This window comes from Doryrhamphus excisus, chromosome 11 (assembly GCF_030265055.1).
Source record: "Doryrhamphus excisus isolate RoL2022-K1 chromosome 11, RoL_Dexc_1.0, whole genome shotgun sequence".
In the NCBI taxonomy this organism is placed as follows: domain Eukaryota; kingdom Metazoa; phylum Chordata; class Actinopteri; order Syngnathiformes; family Syngnathidae; genus Doryrhamphus; species Doryrhamphus excisus.
Window position 1 is genome coordinate 8,742,741 of NC_080476.1, and position 19,584 is coordinate 8,762,324.

At 42.8% G+C, this 19,584-nt stretch overlaps 1 protein-coding gene across 2 annotated transcripts in view; it reads right to left on the minus strand.

The window, feature by feature from the left end:
* The window catches only part of mtus2a (microtubule associated tumor suppressor candidate 2a), a 33,407-nt gene that overhangs the window by 10,326 nt on the left and 3,497 nt on the right, over positions 1-19,584 (minus strand). For both annotated transcript variants that reach the window (XM_058086760.1, XM_058086761.1), the window contains exons 2-5: positions 10,894-13,060; positions 10,553-10,805; positions 8,156-8,386; positions 343-507 (exon numbers count right to left, since the gene is read on the minus strand). In XM_058086760.1, coding sequence (XP_057942743.1) covers positions 343-507; positions 8,156-8,386; positions 10,553-10,805; positions 10,894-12,846 — 2,602 coding nt within the window. In that variant the 5' untranslated portion in view covers positions 12,847-13,060. The remainder of the gene's footprint in view (positions 1-342; positions 508-8,155; positions 8,387-10,552; positions 10,806-10,893; positions 13,061-19,584) is intronic.

Below are 19,584 nucleotides of genomic sequence, written 5' to 3' on the forward strand. Positions count from 1 at the left end.
GCTTTAAAATGGAGAATAGAGGAAAGTGAGGAGGGATGATGCGGAGGTCAGTGTGGAATCTTCTGCTGATGTCTAGACGGACAGGGGCTTTGAAAAGAAACTAATTGGACCTCTAATGTGAAAGAAGCCTCTGATCTCTATTTAAAGCATCGTTTGAGTAATGCTAAAAAATGACCAAAATACTATAAGTATTACATCTTATCATGTACTACATGGTCACCTAAAACCTAAAACAATGGAGGGTTTGGAGGTGGAACAGTAACTAGTATGTTTTACAGATAGCCGCCCACTGATTGGTCTACAGAGAATCGGGTTATCATGGACGGAGGTGTTTCTACTGACCTCCAGGTGAGCTTCTTGGCTGGGCAGGCAGGTATCGGCGGGGCAGCGCTGGGGTGGATGGCGGCTGAAGGCTGCTGCTGCGACAGGGCACGCTTCTCTGGTGATCCGAAGATGAAGGCCCACCCGTCACTCTGTGAGGAGGGGGTTCCTCGCTGACACTCAGACCTAGGAACACATCACCGCTGTTGCCAAATTTCTCAGAATGAAAAGTAGCTATTTGCTTTTGCATTGGATAATTTGCATATTATTTGCATATGATGTAAGAGATGCTGTAGGAAAAACACATAACCTTGTAGAAGATACAAAAAAGTGAGTAAAACACCTTAATTACCTTTTAGAACTACAAATAAACTTGAGTTGTGGTTTAATTTAAAATTGGCCATCACTTCCTTAAAGTCAATAATTGTAATCATTTCACGTGCTTTCACTGTTACATCCCCAAATACCTAGATTTGAAGCTCATTGCTTCTGAGATGTCGCCAAGAGGGTTTGAAATTGGATTTACTGAAATTGCTGCCAAGTTGGCAACACCGCAGTTGACCTTGCATCATATACTTAATTTTATTTACTCCCAGGAAGATGTTTTTATTTTCTAAATGCAGACACGCATGACATTCCCTGGCCTGTGCAATCTATTACATAGATAAACACTCTCCAACACTACGTATATCCTCTTTATCTCACCGTACTCGATCGATACTGACACCTGTACTTCTACTCTGTCCTTGTGCTTGACAATGTCGAAGTAAACAAGCAGCAGTGAGTTGATGATTAAGCCATAACCCTTCCTGTTTCGTTTTGGTGCCAAGTAGCAGACACTCAGCATATGATGATCATGAAATGATAATACAGGCAGTGACTGTTTATATTTTACATTTACTGTTTATATAGAGCGGCACAGCGGTCGAGTGGTTAGCGTGCAGACCTCACAGCTAGGAGACCAGGGTTCAATTCCACCCTCGGCCATCTCTGTGTGAAGTTTGCATGTTCTCCCTGTGCATGCGTGGGTTTTCTCCGGGTACTCTGGTTTCCTCCCACATTCCAAAAACATGCTAGGTTAATTGGCGTATGAATGTGAGTGTGAATGGTTGTTTATATAGTCTATATCTGCCCTGTGATTGGCTGGCGACCAGTCCAGGGTGTACCCCGCCTCTCGCCCAAAGACAGCTGGGATAGGCTCCAGCACCCCCCGCAACCCTCGTGAGGAAAAGCGGTAGAAAAGGAATGAATGTTTATATATACATTCAAATTGTAATTAAATACACCAAACTCACTGCACACTGCTGGTGTTACTGTAGGCCTGCTAGCTGGCCTTGTGAGGTGAATCTGAAATCTGATTGGAAACAGCCCCATTGCTAACAGTGCATAAGTGACATGGGCCAGCGCTCTTGATTCTGAAGGACCTGGGAAGATTACATTGACATGGCAACATAAAAAGCTGATATCTGATAGGACATACATGTACTTGTACTTGAAGCCATGCAGCTTAGAGATATACTACAAAATGAAGAGTGCTTCTGATAGTGTTTAGGCCAGCAGAGAAGGCCTAAAGGTTTGGTCTATTTTGAACATGCATATAGATAGACTTCCTTAATTGTCATTGCACAATAACACAGCAGTGAAATTACCAACAAAATGTCATTGCCTGGCTCCCGTATAATAATAATAATAATATTACTGTATATGCAATGATTGAAGTTTCAAATAGGTTTTAGTGCATAAAAGTATCAAATATATGCAATGAAAACTAAACAGGGGTTACATAAACAAATGGATTCGATGAACAATAAAGGCAACTTGATCGAGTACATCGCCGCTTGGAAAAATGGCAGCCGATGATGGATAAAAGTGCACGAGGAGGATAATAAGTCAGAAGGAAGATACCAGCTGGGATCAGGGGGAAGCAAACAAAGCGATGTAAAAACAAAAAAAAAGAAAAGAGATATGAAGATGAATCGGATGCTGATCTAGTGGTGTTATGAAGACAAATGAAAAATACCAAAGATCACTTGATATCACAACACTAAAGGTTTAAAGTGAGACTTTCTAAACTCCACGCTTTATGCGAGACACAGCAGGATTTTTCAGACAGACGTCAGCTGCACTCTGTCATGTTCGCCACACAAGACAGTTTGTGTAATTAAGCCAGGAGATTGAATTCATCAGAGCCTGTAATTCGTTCTCCTGTTAGTCAGCGCTTCCTGTCATTTCTTGGACGTTTTAAATCATCTGTCAGTCTTCATGTGTTGCATATGTTGACTTTAGTATCAAGCGATGATGTGACTGATGCAGCAATCATATGCAAAATGTTACTGTTCTGATGTAATGCATTTTTATAAAGGGACACATGCCACTCATCTGCAGCAGAGAGACTGAAAACTTCATGAGCATATCGCCACCAAGCAACATAAAAAGAGCTGTATCACAGCAGCCGTGTGAGGGGATGTGTGTGTTGGGGGCGGTCAAGGTTAAAGCTGCATACATAAAGCACAAAGTAATAGCCCTGCAGACCTGAGTGGAAGTATGAGCCAAAGATTAGATGATGAGACGAAGAGCTCCAATCCATGGCCACATGTCAGGAGATTCAGTCCACTCAGAAAAAAACATAAAGTCATAAAGTATGATGCAACTCTGTGCTGCAAAGATCAGTGATTCACAACTGGTGGGTCGTGTCCCAAAAGTGGTCACTTTTGGATTTGCGGTGCATCCTTTATGAGAGGTTTGTGCTGATAAGAGTAAATATGATGTAAAATGTGGATACAAATTTACAAATTCCACTGTTGAATCACTTTGAATCTATTAATTTGGTAATTTCGTAATTTGGTAGACTGGACTGCACCGAGATGGGTGTGGCAGCGCATACAAAGGAGGGGTACCCACATTTTCAGCTTGACGCAGTGACAATTCGGTGCGCCAAAGGTGCGCTAAAAGCTCGCCAGCTTCCGACCTGGTTAATTCTTGGCGCAGGCGAAGCGCAGCCTGGGCAGTGTTAAATTGGCTGACAGGTGCAGAGTGCGCACACTCCCTACTCCCCCTTTTATAACCATCCAATCACAAATTGGATTAGCCTGCTGCTGTGTTTAATGTACCTGTCAGGAACAGATGACATGTCCCACAAGGTGGCATACGGAGCATGACGCGCATTGTGGCCTCTGATGTGCATTCAAAGGCAATGAGAGGTGTTCATTTGATTGGTTAAGATTACACTCGGCTGTGTTAAACACTGTCACACCTTCTCTGCGCAATCTTTGCCAGTTGCACTGGTGGGAGGGATGGAGGAGTGGGTGCGCTGCGCTAGACTGCGCTGCGCTAGACTGCGCCGCTGCTCACAAAATTTGCAAAGTGCGCAAAGTTCCACACCCCTTTGCCACTCTTAGCCAGTTGCACTGGTGGGGGGGATGGAGGTGTGGGTGCGCTGGACTGCGCCGCGCTGGACTGCGCCGCGCTGGACTGCGCCGCGCTGGACTGCGCCGCGCTGGACTGCGCCGCGCTGGACTGCGCCGCGCTGGACTGCGCCGCGCTGGACTGCGCCGCGCTGGACTGCGCCGCGCTGGACTCCATTTGCCGCAGGTGTGCCGCGCCTCTACAAAATTAGAGCCCATTAACTTTACTATTTAAATATTAACCGGCCGCTACTTATTGTTATAGCTGGATTACATGTCAATGAAATGGAAACTTGTGTATGGACATTTCAATGTTGCTACTACTTATTACTAAATAAAGTATAACTAAAGATGTTGGATGTGAATGTTCTTTCTCACATACTTTTAATACCATCTACCAACCTGTTCTATGCTTTCCACACATGTCGGTGTGGTCTGACGTTTTGTGAGATACAGTTTTGTGATGCAAATTTATTACTATAACGCACATTGGTTTGAGACACTGAAAACCGACCAGCTTAGTTACTGCAGTCACTTTCATAGGAGTAGATCCATTAAAATGCTCAAGGATACAAAAGTGCTGCCAATATTGGTGGGTGTTTCTCCTCTCTTGGGAGCTTTTTATGATTTTCACCTCCACGGTAATGGCTTTTCTTTTCCTTGGCACATTTCCGCCAGGAAAGCCTGCTTTACACTTGGGAGGATTAATGAAGTTCAAAAAGTTAATTAATAAGCAATGTTATCCACTCGTGAATGAGGTAAACGCTGTTTTCATCGGCTGTGCACAAGGTGAGATATATACAGGATCCTTGGAGCGTTACACCGTGTATTCATCCACTGTGCTGAAAGTTGCTTTTGAGCGAGTCGAGTGTTCATCGATCAAAATTAGGTTTTTAATTAATTTATGAGAGTGTGTTCATAACCACGGAAAGGACCATGTTTAGTTTGTACTGGAACACATTAGTCGGTGTAGGCATACCTATTATTTTGGCTGATGTGTGTATATGAGTGGGATCTAGAACAAGAACGATATGAAAAGCGATGAAGATGGATGAAATAGTGTGAGTATATGCGTCAACGTTGTCACGGCTGCCATCATAGTTTTCCTCCCTTTCCGTTGCCAAGTGGCATCCATATCTAATTGGCCCATCTGATTTGCTTTCTCCACTAGTGTGTGTGTGTGTGTATCTACGATACTGTATGCGCACATAGAAACCATCTGTTCACAGCGAGCTAAGCGTGAGTCACACACCAAATCTGAGAGCCGAGCCGTGGCGTCTGGGGTGCAGCATCCACTCCCACTCTCTTTTTTCTCCTCTCACACACTTCCCGTCTACTCTACAGTATATCTACTTCCCTTATACAATACTATCATCAAATAAGACCAATTTGCTGTGATAATACTGTGTTTGTTTTGGCTATTGAGTTTCCATCATGCAAATAGGCTTTCCTCGGCAGGGTTCACACCCCCCTTAGCTATGTAATGGAACCTGTCAGTCACGGCGGAATACGTATTCCCGATGTACTTGACATGCATGGATGCTATCACTCTCAGAAACATATTGAAACACCGTCAGCCAGAGGATGATGTTAATGGCTAATCAATAGTTTATATGGTAATCTATACACACCAAGATACTAGAAGTTAATACTTACATACAGCTTTATAGGTAAACACGTACTTTATCAACTGTATCTGATTGCTTTCCCTGCCAGTGATTTATAATATATGCTACAAATTTTGGCGCCTGAGGGCTGCCTATGGCTGAGCGTTCAGCCCACATACGACAAAACGATTTTGCGACAACACCAATAACGCGTAGCATTGTGATGAAAGTTCAAATGTAAACACAGAGTGTATTTTGCATTATGGATGGCCTATTTTTCCACCAGTAACCTTTACGTCGCCTTTCCTTCACAGAATGGCTGCTCATTGATCACAGCAGGTTGATGTGCTATGACACTGGGGGGTTTAACCTCAAGGGATCTCCCACTAACCTCCCCCTAATTTATACAGCGGCCTGGCATCCCTTGTTTCTCTATCGCTCTGTTCCTTAATGATCTTTATATGTATCATCTGCAGTCGAAAGAGTGCCTGTTTCCCAGCTGGTTTCCTCTTCTTTTTTTTATTTCAGAGGCTAGAAGGATGTGCAAGAACTCATCTGTCAATCTGACTGCTCTTTGATCGGATGTTGAAGTATGCCAAGAGGGGAAACATCCCTGCGGTGATGCAGTCAGAGTAAAAAAAAAAAAAAAAAAAGCATCACAAACACTCATCCCCTCATGCACACACAAATAAATCCAGTGTCAAGAGACCTAGAACTCTTGTTAGTTAGAAACTGGGCTGTTTTGCCTGATTACAAGCGCGGTGTTCTCGCAGTAATCGTCAAGTTACCATCTTGCTGTGAAGCAAACTTGTGTTTTCACCCAGAAGGATCTCATTATTTCCAGTAACACCTTGGGCTACATGCAGACAATGCAATTATTTATAGGCTGAAGTGGCAGTATCTAAAATTCAAATCAGTACCAGGCTTGAATTTCGGGATGTTTATCGTATGTCTCCTAATTGCTTTTTGTAGAAAAAAAAAAAAAAAAAAAAGCTGCGCTTGGCTTATAAGTGTTTTGCAACAAATACAAAAAAGCTACAATACCTCATAATAGTGCGTATGGACGTACTATTCACTGATAAATAAACACACAGCCGTTATTGTCTAAACAGCTGGCAACACCGGTGATTGTTGCCTTAAGCATGGTCAGGCTGCATGAGTGCTCCCAATATTGGGGAACTGTGGTTTACTGAGTAAAGCATGAATTCTAACATGTACTATACTGCTTTCCAAGCTGTACACTAACTCCTCTTAAGTAGTGAATATCCAAGTTTAATGTATATAGTATTGTTCCTTAAGAAGATAAGAGGTTGCATTTTATCAGCATTTTGAGGTAAAATACTCAATTAATACAATTAATTTGGTAATTTCGTAATTTGGTAGACTGGACTGCACCAAGATGGGCGTGGCAGCATATACAAAGGAGGGGTGTCCACATTTTCAGCTTGGCGCAGTGACAATTCGGTGCGGTAAAGGTGCGCTGAAAGCTCGCCAGCTTCCGACCTGGTCTATTCTTGGCGCAGGCGAAGTGCAGCTTGCGCAGTGTTAAATTGGCTGACAGACGCAGCGTGCGCACACTCCCTACTCCCCCTTTAGTAACCATCCAATCACAAATTGGATTAGCCTGCTGCTGTGTTTAATGTATCTGTCAAGAACAGATGACATGTGCCACAAGGTGGCGTACAGAGCATGACGAGCATTGTGGCCTCTGATGTGCAATGAGAGGCATTCATTTCATTGGTTAAAATTACACTCGGCTGTGTTAAACACTGCATCATCTTCTCTCTGCGCTCTTTGCTAGTTGTGGCAATGGCAGGGATGGAGGCGTGGGTGCGCTAGACTGCGCTGCGCTAGACTGGAAATGTTTATCAAAACAAACCTATCTGTAACTGCAACACAACGATTGTTCCGTTTGCACTTCAATCTTGATCCATCTCCAAACACCATCTTGTTATGGGTTACCAATTTCGGAGCTACTGGATCTGCATTGAAACGAAAATCAACCGGCCAACCTCGCACCGCCAGAACTTATTTAATTTTTAAAACATAATGAAACAGAATGGCATTATATGTACTTCTGGAAAATAACACTTTTTTGTTTCTTTACTTTATTCGCCTTTTATTTAAACTACAAATATGTCAGATCATTTTGCCTGACTCTGTACATACAATATAACTGTAATTTACTTTTGATCATTATCGGACCATTATTTTAAATAAGTATGATTAAGAAGCCATCTTCTGGTATGGAGATGCATGCAGACTTCTTCCCCAGTTCCACGGTTGCTAAGACGTGTTACCTCCCCCACGGTGCCACACAGCTCGTACTCAAGGATCAACCAATGGGAGGCCGAAAGGGGGAGATGAAAGAAGTACACAGGGGGGAAAAGAGGGATGACATAACAGGGAACGTGACATACACCAAAGCTGAGAAGCTTACGTCAGCTGTAACTGGGAGAGAAACAGCAAGCTATGTAGGTCACATTAAAAACGCATGCGGTTTTTCCCCCCCCAAATACAGCCAACTAACCCGGCAGTGTTATCATTACAACTGTGTGTACACTTTTCAAGGCTGTGTACAGTTATGCGCATTTCTGACTAGGCGGTTATCTCATATGAATTACTGGTGTATACAGAAGACAAAAAGTTGTAGTGCATCATAATGAACGTGGGTGGGGAGTGTTTATGTAAATGATATGAGGGCGGTGGATAAAACAAGGTAATAAAAAAAGAATGGTGATGATAATGATGCTCTCATGATACAGCACAACTGCAATTGTAATCGGTTTCTCATCAAGCAGTTTTCGGGATATTAAGACTTACGGTGAGCCGTTCTGCTTGGGTCCCTTTGCGCACTGTCTGCAGGGACGGAGGACACGCTAGAACTTCTGACGAAGCCAAACGCTGCCAAGCGGCCCACGGGGAGACGGGTGGAGCTGAAGCCAGGTGGACGTAGGCCTGACTGGTTTGCTGCTTTGGGAAGCAGAGACCTGCTGGAAGTCTGTTCTAATACCGTAGCTTCAGGGACTGGATGGTTGAAAACCTCATCGTCAGCTAGAATAACAACAAAACAACATTTCTTTCAAATCGTACGAAAGAGAAGATAATGCCAACAAATACACAACATCTCACATCATCACATATGTTATGTGTTAAAAAAATACTTGGGACACTTCTACCGAAATGGACATTGGTGCTTATTTGGGAGCATGACTTTCAACAATTCTGCATAGCTACAATGTTTGTTTCCCGGGGAATCGTTCATCATCCGGTGCTGACTGTGCTGACTGTGCTTTCTGACTCCCAACTGCTTCGGTACTCAGATTTAAGAACTATCAGCACAACAGTCCGTTAATAACTGCTTTTTGCTCCCCGTGGTGACCTAATGCGCGGGTCTTTATGTAATACTAACATTGTCACAGGGTTTAAAATGCATAGACTAAATTTAGCTGAGCTTTTTTCTCTAATAAATCACATAGACAGTCAATCAATCAGGATGAGTGGGCAGAAAGTCTTTTTTCCCCCCGAAGCAAAACAGTGAAATAAACATACACATTGCAAGGTGTGTATCTGGGGTAAAAAACATTATCCCCTGCTGGCTGGAGAGATAAGGTTGGAAGCCCCCATTTCCTCTCCAGTTGGCACAAATGTGTCCTCAACTGGGAACTACAGAGCCCCTGTCACATCAATCCAAGAATAAAAACATTTTATGTGGGGAAAATATGAGCTGCGTTTGGTAGGTAGGAGGGAAAAAAAAAAAAGTGTGGTACTGAAAGTGCTATCATTGCTCCTGCTTCCATCTTTACTAGTGTGAGCCTGTGAGCCATTTTGTCTGAGTATTAGATTGGAACTCGGTATTCTCGAGTTCGAAGCTTGAGATTATTAAAGATAAATGGCCCAATTTCCTTCCTCTTCCCTGTTCGGTTTCTCCCCTTTGAGGGTGGAACCAGAGAGAAGATTCAGACAAATATCCCGTTAAACCTCAACATCACAGGCTTCTCTTCCTTCGGAATGAAAACACACATTATTCAACTGAATCTAAAGGGGACACGAGTGCTAGCCTATAAACCAGGTGGTTTCAAAGAGTGGCACAGTGAGCCTCAATATGGTCCTCCAAAAACTGAGACTATTTACTCTGTCACTATCAAAAATTAATTTAGCTTTTGACATAACTGAAGGTAGGGTGGCAGGTTTTTTATTTATTTATCTCAAGCTGTGATGAGTGGTTAGCACGCAAGCCAACACAGTTAGGAGACCTAAGTTCGATTCTACCCTGAACAATCCCTGTGTGGAGTTTGCATGTTCTCCCCGTGCATGCATGGGTTTTCTCCAGGTACTCCGGTTTTCCTCCCACATTCCAAAAACATGCTAAGTTAATTGGCGACTCCCTGCAACCCTCGTGAGGATAAGCGGTAGAAAATTAATTAATTAATTAATCTCAAGCTGGTATCTCCCAGAGTAGGCCCTTGCTAGATTTATAAACTCTTGGTACTTCATACCAAATTTGCTGATCTCACTGATTACTATTGCAGTGCAATATTTTTGTTTGTAAAACTGGCAGCGACAGTGTGGAGATGGAAGGTTTCAGTAGGAAGAACGTGACATTAATTAAGAGTTAATTGGAGTTTACTTCAAAACCTGCAGGTCCCAGAAGGACATTGAGCAATAATATGTATCAACAGAGATTATAATAAGGAAGCTGGGGGTACGCTGTGGGCTGATTAAATCGGTATGTATAAACATGATACATAGAGCATATGGCAAATGCACTACATGCATATGTTTATCAGATCCAGGGAGAGATCAGATTAAGTATGTATAGGGCTGATAAATCTAATTTGTGGTAGGATGATGAGCATATTTCTAGCTTGGTAGCCCCCCCTTTGTAGCAGAAATGGAAATCTGAGGTGGTAATTGAATTATGCCACTTGAAACTTTGACTCAGGCAGAGGCGAAAGGAAATGGAGAGGTTATATATTAATTTATGTTTCATAGATACTGCCTTCTGGAGCAGGAAAATGTAACCTAGGAGCAGAGTGCATTTTAAAATCCTCGCTTCGGATCATCCAGAATTTGAGGGAATGCATTTTAATGAGCTACTTTCATGTCGGGCCAAATTGTCAGAGCAGTCCCACAGCCAGCAGAGAGATAACATAGCACATCGGTGTGTAAAATGACTGGTAAATCAAATGAAATTGGATTTTTTTTTTTTTTTTTTACCTGTAGTATCTTGGCTTTTCTGGCTCGCTGCTGAGATGACAGGTTGAATTGCTTGGCTGATTGCTGACCTCTGACTTTGACTCGGTCCTTTGCCCTTGACTGAGCCTGAAGCCGTCCTAGTGACAGCGCCCAGACCTAATCGCAGACCTCGGCCGGAACGCAGGAGACTGCCGCTGCCTCCAGCTTGAGCAGCTGTCCGAAGCGGCAGTGGGTCCTCTTCAGAGGTTTCTTTAAAACTAGCAGCTCTCCCGTCCTAACAATGGATGCATGTACGTTAATTAATACAAAATGACCTAAATGAGTTCCAGCTCAGGAAGTGGTCATCAGAACAGAACGCTTACCTCAGACTGAGCTCCATAAGAGTCCCCTGCTTTGCCGGCCAGCTTTGAGGGTGCTGTATAACTGTGGGTGTGTGTAGGAGGGACAGTATTTGTATGACCCGGGGCGTGGATACTCCTGCTCATTAATCCTGATGGGAAGATGCTGGTTTGAATCTCCTTACGGTACTTGTCATAAAGCAAATTGGAGGCACTGAGCACCGGTAGTCCTCTGCTTTCTTTGTCAAGCTTGGAGGGGTATTTAGATGTGTCTTTGAAGGTACCGGGTGTTGCACCATGCGGGTATGCTGATAACCTTGCTGGTAGTGAAGATACCTGATAAGGTCCGTCAGCAGCCTGAGGCTTGAAGTGAGGATTTTTTCGAACGTAGGTGATGATTTTAGGGCGAACTCCTTTAGGTTTAAGTGAAGGAGAGCTCTCTTTGGGGTTTGAGTTATGGCTTGAGTTGGGGTTGCTTTGCTGGTTGTTAAGATTCGCTTTTGGGATTCCAGTCAGGGTTATATTGGTTTTTACTGGTACTCTCACGCCTTCATTGCCCTGAGCTGGTGTCTTTACAGCAGGGCTGCTTTGAACTCCTCTATGTGTATCCTTAGAGATGAGGTACATGGAGGCTTGCCTATGTGGTGAGCCCTGGGGTGTCCTGAGAGGGGAGTGAGGAGGTGTGAACGTCCTTTTGGGACTAGAGCAGTTACGTCTGTAGGTGAACTGAGTCTGGGGTCGCTTGTCTATGTTGGATGGCTTGGAGGGATTTGAAGCAGACGGCGCAGCTGGGCTTGGCTGCCTCTCCAGCAGTGAAACCTGGTTCTGCACTGCCTGGTTGGGCTGTCTGGATTGGAGGACTCCGCATGTATTGTACAGATGTGAGAAATCTGATGGTTCACGTAAAGATGATCTTGCAAGCTTTCTGGTTGACCCATTGTGGCTGTGACTGGGTGACACCGTGGTGGTATTGTTGGAGGGCGATCGTCCGATTTCAGCACCCTGAGCACTGGACTCTAAGCTTTGGGCTCTTACCATCTCTGTCTGACAGAGAGGTCTAACAAGCTGTTGCCGTCTCGGTGGTAGCACCCTTTCCTCAAAGCCAGTCCTCCTCCTTTGGCCTAGACCTCCTTCAGAAGTTGATCCGTTTCTGAACTGGATCCTCTCTTCCTCATGTCTTTCCTGATGATGCAACAGCAGAGTATTGTGGTCTGGAGGACCTGCCCTTCTCAAACTCTGGGCTGAGGTAGTGTTGTTGGCATTCAAATACGGGTTGGTCTTGGAGTTGGGCAGGCAAATGAAAGTGTCTGCACGACAGTCCAGCGCACTGGATAGACTTCCACTGAGGTTAATGGTGGACAAATTCGACACAAACACATTTGTCTCAGACTTGGACTGCTTGAGCCCTCCTTTGCCTGTCTTGGTGTTTCTTTCCTTGGATAAACTTGTCACACAAGTGTCCAGCTCTTCGGTACTATGACTGGTGATGTTTCCCCTCATCGCTGTGTCCATCTGTACTCTGCTGTCCACCTTGTTGCTGTCGTTGTCGTTCCTCTTTACCCCAGTAGAAGCAGAGCTGGCAGTTGAACTGGAGGATATCGACATAGGACCCTCGTCTTTTCCGTCTCTCATGCTACCCCCATCGTCCTCATCATCGTACTCCTCACCTGGGCTTCTCAAGAACGTACGTATGTCTTGACACTCAACAAGCTCTATCTCTCTGAGCCCGGGTTCTGAGCATTGCTGCTCAGAACCCCAGATCATCATCTTGTCATGGGACTCACTTTGAGATACCAAAGGTGGGAGCGAGGTTATGTAACAGTCCTGTAACAGTCCTCCTTCATCACTTAAAGAAGACAGTTGATTGGCGTTGTCATCTCCAGTGTGTGTGAACTGGATTTGAACTTTGTTTGTGATTTTGTCCGCCGCTCTGTCAACATTAACTTCAAGTCCTGTTAAACTTTTTGGAATGCTCATTTTGGAGCGCTTCTCTTTTGCCGTTCTCAAAGACACAAGCCTGAGGCCATTGATTAGAAACCTTTCTTTCTTCTCTGTTTATTTTCTTCAAAGTCTTTGTAGTAATGGTGCTTCATGAATATCATTTCATGAATTTCACCTCAGCTCACCACTCGACTTGCGTTTGCTGCGAACAAAGCCGTTTGTAATGACTCTTCATTGAGATTCTTGCAATCTGAAATGACAAAAGAAACAGTAAAAGACCGCTGTAATACACCATAATGACCTGAATATAGAACAGTACAGAATGTGGATTTCCTTTCCGATCCAATACTGAGTAAAATTCAGGCTATCCAATACCGATACTTTGTCAACAGCCAGGGTTCTGTGCTTTGTTCAGAATCATCACCTGTTTAATGTGTTCACAGTGGTAAGACAAGAGTGCTACATGTAACAGGTTCAGCAATTACAACGGGAGGTAATTATGTGATGATGGATGTCCACGAAGCAGCATATAAAATAAAGAGATGAGCAAGGAGGACAGAGGAGGAGTAAGGAGGTGATAGCACACTGCTTGTTAGATGAAAATCGCTCCAGGGCTGACTCAGAGAGGTGCAGAGAAATAAAGGGAAGGGTGTGAACTGTTTTGTAATATGCTTTTCCCCTCAAGAGATCCCCAAAAATAGAAGCTGGTGTGTTTGTGTACACTCGTACTCTGCATGTCAGTGGCTAGTGAGTGTTTGCATGCTTCTAGCAGGGAGAAAACATCCTGGTGTTGAGGAACAGAAGTAGCAGCTCTGTGAGGATCAATCCATACTGTGGGCCTGATCTCTACAGGAGGTTTAACACTCTCCTCAAGTGCACCATATGGCTGATTCTAGCACAAGGCGCTCGTGTACAACAACAGCAAACCCTGCTACTCACAAGATCTGCTACAGTTGGATCTGAGGTTATGCTCAAAGTAACAGTATTTACACTACGTAATATTTAAAACAAATGCATAAGCAGGAGGGCACAGGAAAGTTGAAGTCATTATGTGTGACCCACACAGTGTGTAATTATGCTTGAGCTTGAGCGGGCTGCAATATTAGTCTACGTACCATTATTAACTGCAATATATCACAGATGTTAGCTGCTGTGACTGAAGTTCAAACTAATGAATATTACAGTAGAATCCAAGTTTCCAAACAGAAATCCTACCCTATAATTATACATGCAGCAGGGGTAGTCAGGTGGTTTTGCACTGTGTGTTGCTGATAGAACCGCAAAGATAGGAGCACCTGCTGCCTTGTGGCAAGAGCAAAATGCGTATAGTTTGTTTTGCAGAAGGTCATGTTAGAAGCCTTTTCCTTAGAGTAAAAATGAAATTTGAAGTGTGGTAATTGACATTTACCTAGACATAGGACTGAGTTTATTTTTTTCTGAGATGTCGGTGCTATTATTTTTTGACAAAACCAAATTATGGCATTGTTAAATTATTACATTAATTACAACCCAGCATATTTGCCACACAGTCAGGAGATTGGGAAGACCTGGGTTCGAGTCTCCGGGTACTCCAGTTTCCTCCCACATTCCAAAAACATGCTAGGTTAATTGGCGACTCCTAATTGTCCATAGGTATGAATGTGAGTGTGAATGGTTGTTTGTCTATATGTGCCCTGTGATTGGCTGGCCACCAGTCCAGGGTGTACCCCGCCTCTCGCCCGAAGACAAATAGGATAGGCTCCAGCATGCCTGTGACACTTGTGAGGAAAAGCAGCATAAAATAGATGGATAGATAGATAAGTACAACCCAAAAGTTTAACCCCATTACTTATATTCACTTTGGACAAACTCTACAAAACCCCTTCTGTAACTTCAGAGCGTTTTGCCAAATTTCCATGAAATTTTGTACACACCTTAAGGGGTCTGACAAGTAGGTGTTTCTAAAATCTGAGAAAGATTGGTTAGAAACATGGCTTCCATTAAGCAAAACATTTTTTGCAGGGACACAGGCTGACGTTAACAACTAATGGCCTATAAATCATTGGCCATTTTTTCGATATCTGTCTTACATACAAAGCATTTAAGTTCCAGCCTAATTACAGCCACCTAATTCTTCCATATGACTTTAGGACCCTTCTGTTGAGGTACAGTGATAGAGTGTATACTAGTCACTAAAGAACTGTCCCCTCCAGTCAATGTAATGTAAAAAAAAATGTGTAAGTCTTGTATTTGTTTAAGCCATTTCAGTCATGACAGTTGTGGGTTGCGTTTGGAATAAATTATGCCAGGAGACAAACAAATTGTAGCGCTTATCAGCACACTCTCTGCTCCCACTCTGCCCTAAATTGGCGCTCACCAACAAATGATTAACTAATTACGAGAGCAGAAATAAGATAGGGTGAGGGTGAGCAAGCAAATGAGTTAGAATTTCCTGAGATGGCATTGTGGCTGATCAATTGGAGCATTGATGCAACGCTGGCGGCAGTGCTGATGACAGCAGTCACTGGGATGGTTGCAGCAGAATGAGAACAAGGAAAGGCTGCATCAATCTGGCAAAAACCACGGATGGACAGACAGCAAGAATAAATAAATAAATTATATTTTTGCCAAATTACAGGAGCTGAAAATGAAATTAACCACTAACCGCTAACCACTTGACCGCCCTTCCTGAAATTGATCCCCCAAAATTGACAGCATACAATTGACAAAATTATCTTGGTAAAGTGAAGAACAGGTTTGTCTTGACTTTTGTCCGTACTGTTAAATAATACCGAATATATTATTTTTTCGAGTTAAAAGTCTGAAAAAGATGGGTCATTATATTCGTAGTGTAGAGATTCATACATGCAAACTAGCAGCACCCAGACGTCACCCCAACGTGAGTCAGAGCTTTTCTTCCTGTCACTCACACACTCCCGTGACAGGGAAAAAATGCAGCTATGACTGACCCGCTCAAAAAAGTGTCTCAAAAGTACAGTATATTACTCTTCTACTGGGTTGAAGAAACACGTTGTTGACTAGTTTGCGCACTCCTTCCACCTCGCTGGGTGCTTGTGTATCATTCAAGTATGCAGTCAATGCACAAAGACACTGATACTGAATCCCCCTCCTGCCTCTGCCTGTAGATACATACACTGGCTATAAAGAACATCTTGTGACTCTGAATTACTCCTGGTATGAGAATGTGTAGTTGAACTAGACTGTGATACGTAAGAAAGGCTTTCTTTGCTTTACGTGACATCTGATCTTCCCTGGGAGAAATATGGCATGCAAACACCAAGGCAAAAAAAAAAGAGCAGTCCTACTTCTGTTGTCATGGCAATGCCATTCCTGACTGACAGAATCCACGTTTGAATCTATTGGTCTTCTCTGAGCATAAAAAAGGTCAGCATCAGAATGAAACTGTGAAACAGGTAACTAATCCATTCTGTGCAGTCTGTTGTGCGTATTAACACATCTCACCGTTCCACAAATCGACAGGATCGTTTAGCAGCGGGTCCACTCAGTCTGTGTAGGATTCATGATGAAAACCAGAAGTGAGAAAATAAAAAGTCCCATTTTAGCCTTTCAATGTTTGTTTTTTAAATCAAAGCAGAAATGGTTTTGCGGGAATGATGATGCACAGTATGTACATATACGTATATAATTGCAGTCGAGTGTTACCACAGGATCACTCCAGCTACTAATGGATAATGTTAATAGAGGAACTATAGGAAGAGCTATATAGGCCTTTTTGAAGTGGCATATTGGAAAGCTCACAAGAGTAGAGTGAGAGAATTACTGAAAGCCCTTTCTCGTATATACTGCTAATGAGCACATAATCACTTTCATTGACTGAACAACACAAAGCCGTATTATATTGTGCAATACGAGCCTAGTTGTTTTTTTTTTATAGCCATGATTCACAGATAAGCAAATTAGAGAGACGCTATCATGTTTTGACAAACTGAAAAAATAGTGGTATCGAGCAACATGTATGTAAGTATGTTTATGACCTACTACAAATGGGAAGCAATTACACATACAAATGATAATGTCGGACCAGCAAAAATCGTCTGAAGAAGCTATGCACGTCATGTCAAAAGAATCAGGCAATACTTTTACTATACTATTATTTTGAAAATAAAAACAAAAAAATCCATACATTCCTTGTTTATTGTTTATTCCTTGGTTAACTGGTTCCAGACATGACCGCAACAAATTATTTTCCGCGATACAAGATGTTAATGAATGGAATATTTTCATAGTTATAACATAAAAAACATGTTTATGACTTTCTGAATACAATTGTTAACATTATTAGAGCCTTTCGACATAAAATAACACCCCTATAGTCACCATTCCACTCCGACTATTCATTGATTACACCAAATTACACAACTATTATGCTGCAGGAACTCCCAACTGTCGCTCGCTGGTAAGCTCGTGAGCTAAACAGTTAGCCTCAAATTTATTTCTTCTAAACTTAAGAAAGATCTTCAAATGGAATGAGGAAGACCACTTCCACACGGAATGAGAGAACTGAAATAAGGATGGATATCTCATCCATGTAACATTACTGCTGCATAGTGGCCGGAATACTACATGAAACAGCCACCATTAATTAATTGATATTACAAGGAATAACTGTAAATCATAACCCATGCCAAGCTAAAACTCAACTCTGAAGCCCCAACGTCACTTCCTGTTGCCCTGCCACTCAGTTCCCCGAGGATCCCTACATTTATAGCAACATACACATGTCTTATTTATGTCTTAATGGCTTATTTATTCTTATTATGTCTACTATAGTGGGTAATACAAATGTAAAGATGAGTGTAGGCGTCCTTTTCATGTATAGAAGGCTGCATTTATAACGTTGTAAACAGGTTTATTTAATAAGGAATCCTACATTGCAAAAATGTACTTATCACGGACGGGCCTGGAAACAATTGCCAGCAATTGCAATTTTACAAGAGTTCACTTCAAGACTTGTCGCAACATCCTCTTGTCAAGTGAACATGATTACGACACATTCCTTAAATTATGACTTGATGAGGATGGATGCAGTGTGTACACGGAGTCCCATTGCTCCACACAAAGCCAAGACAGCCACCTGCATGCATTGTCACATGCCTGCTCTCAGCGCCTTTGTTGTCGGTCCAGTAGCACATGTGGGTATTACAGAAGCCATTTGTCTTTGGCACTTTGCTTTATTGCTCCCCCCCCCACTGGAGTGAAGACATGTTCTATAGACCGCGGTCCCAAGAGGGAAAACCCCCTCCACACTCTTGTCGCATCTTCTCTTTCTTCCACACTCTGCATGTGTGAATTCCAGTGGAGGAAGCAAAAGAGAGGACACAAATGGACATGGAGTGACAACATGAGAGTAACTGTAATCTATGGCTGCGGAGTGACATAATTCGATTTAGTGCTGCGCTCACATAAAAATGCAGTGTAGCACTTATCCTTCGACTTGAACGTGCTCTCCTTTGCTTCAGCACATACACTACAGTGTTGTAATTAATCTCTCATGGCACCGTTTTCATCCATGCATATTTTTAGACTGCTCCCAAAGGCTTGATGGTGTTTGAAATGTGTGTTTCTGTGACAGCAATCCAACTCTAATAGACTGTAACGGAATCCTACACAATAAAACATGCTTGTCTTGTCATCAGTTCCAAGGTTGACAACTTGGAAAATGACCAAAACATATCAGAAAATATGCAACCTGTATCATTCATCTCAAAATGCAAAATGAGAACCAAGGGCGCTAGCCATCGAGCTAAAAGCCGGACAAGGAATGTTATTAAAACATTGCCTGTACAGTTATTACCCAACATCTTGACCTGAAAATGTAAGGTAAAGGTAAAGGTAAAATGTTGCTACTTATATGCTATATATACGGTATGATAATGCAGAATTATGTAGAGTTAATAAGGCAGGCTGACATAATCAATCCAATTTCACCCATAAAGGCGCCCCAATAATCCACCATATCCTTCCCCTCTTTGTCATCGTCCCCACTTCCCTCACACACACACACATTCTGATGCCTCGTTTTTGTACCCCTGGAGAATTCATTCTTCATAACTAGGCGGGCTCTAACCGGATTTCAGGTCGGAGTGGGTGTTCATACCTAGATGAATAAAGAGAAAGTGGAAATCGGATCACCTTCAATAAAAGCTGATTTATTTCCACCGTCGTCGAATGTAGGCTATCCGCTAAGAATCCATCAGAAAGCAATATAATAGGATTTATTTGCCAAGTGAGATGAAGCGCAGATCTTGCTTGTTAACAAAGAGGACTAGGACTGCCTCATGCACAAGGTTTGACTCTTTGCCAGTCACACGTCTATTAAAAATGGGATCCTCAATAACACAACTAACACCTTCAAATACCTATATATATATATGTCGAGACAGGGCTACAACAAGGGTTTGGGTATCGCTTACATATTATCTGATACTGGTGCCGAATCGGTACGAATCTGAGTTCAGGTTGGATTTTATTTTGTTGATCTGCAAGGATTTGCTGTGTGCTGAGAACATAAGATCAGTGCACCATTTCGTAAGCACGCAAGTTAAGGGAAAGGCTGGGAGTAACTATAACTTATCCTTGTCTTATTTCAGTGCCAATGGTAGCACCGAAATGAAACACCAATATCGACTTCGCTATTTGGTCTTTAGTTTCAGTATGCATCCATAGATGCCACCTACGAGCACAGTTGTTGACCAGCAGGAACAGAAACAAAGAGACTGTTTTTTTTAGAATGCTGCACAAATATTTCCTTGA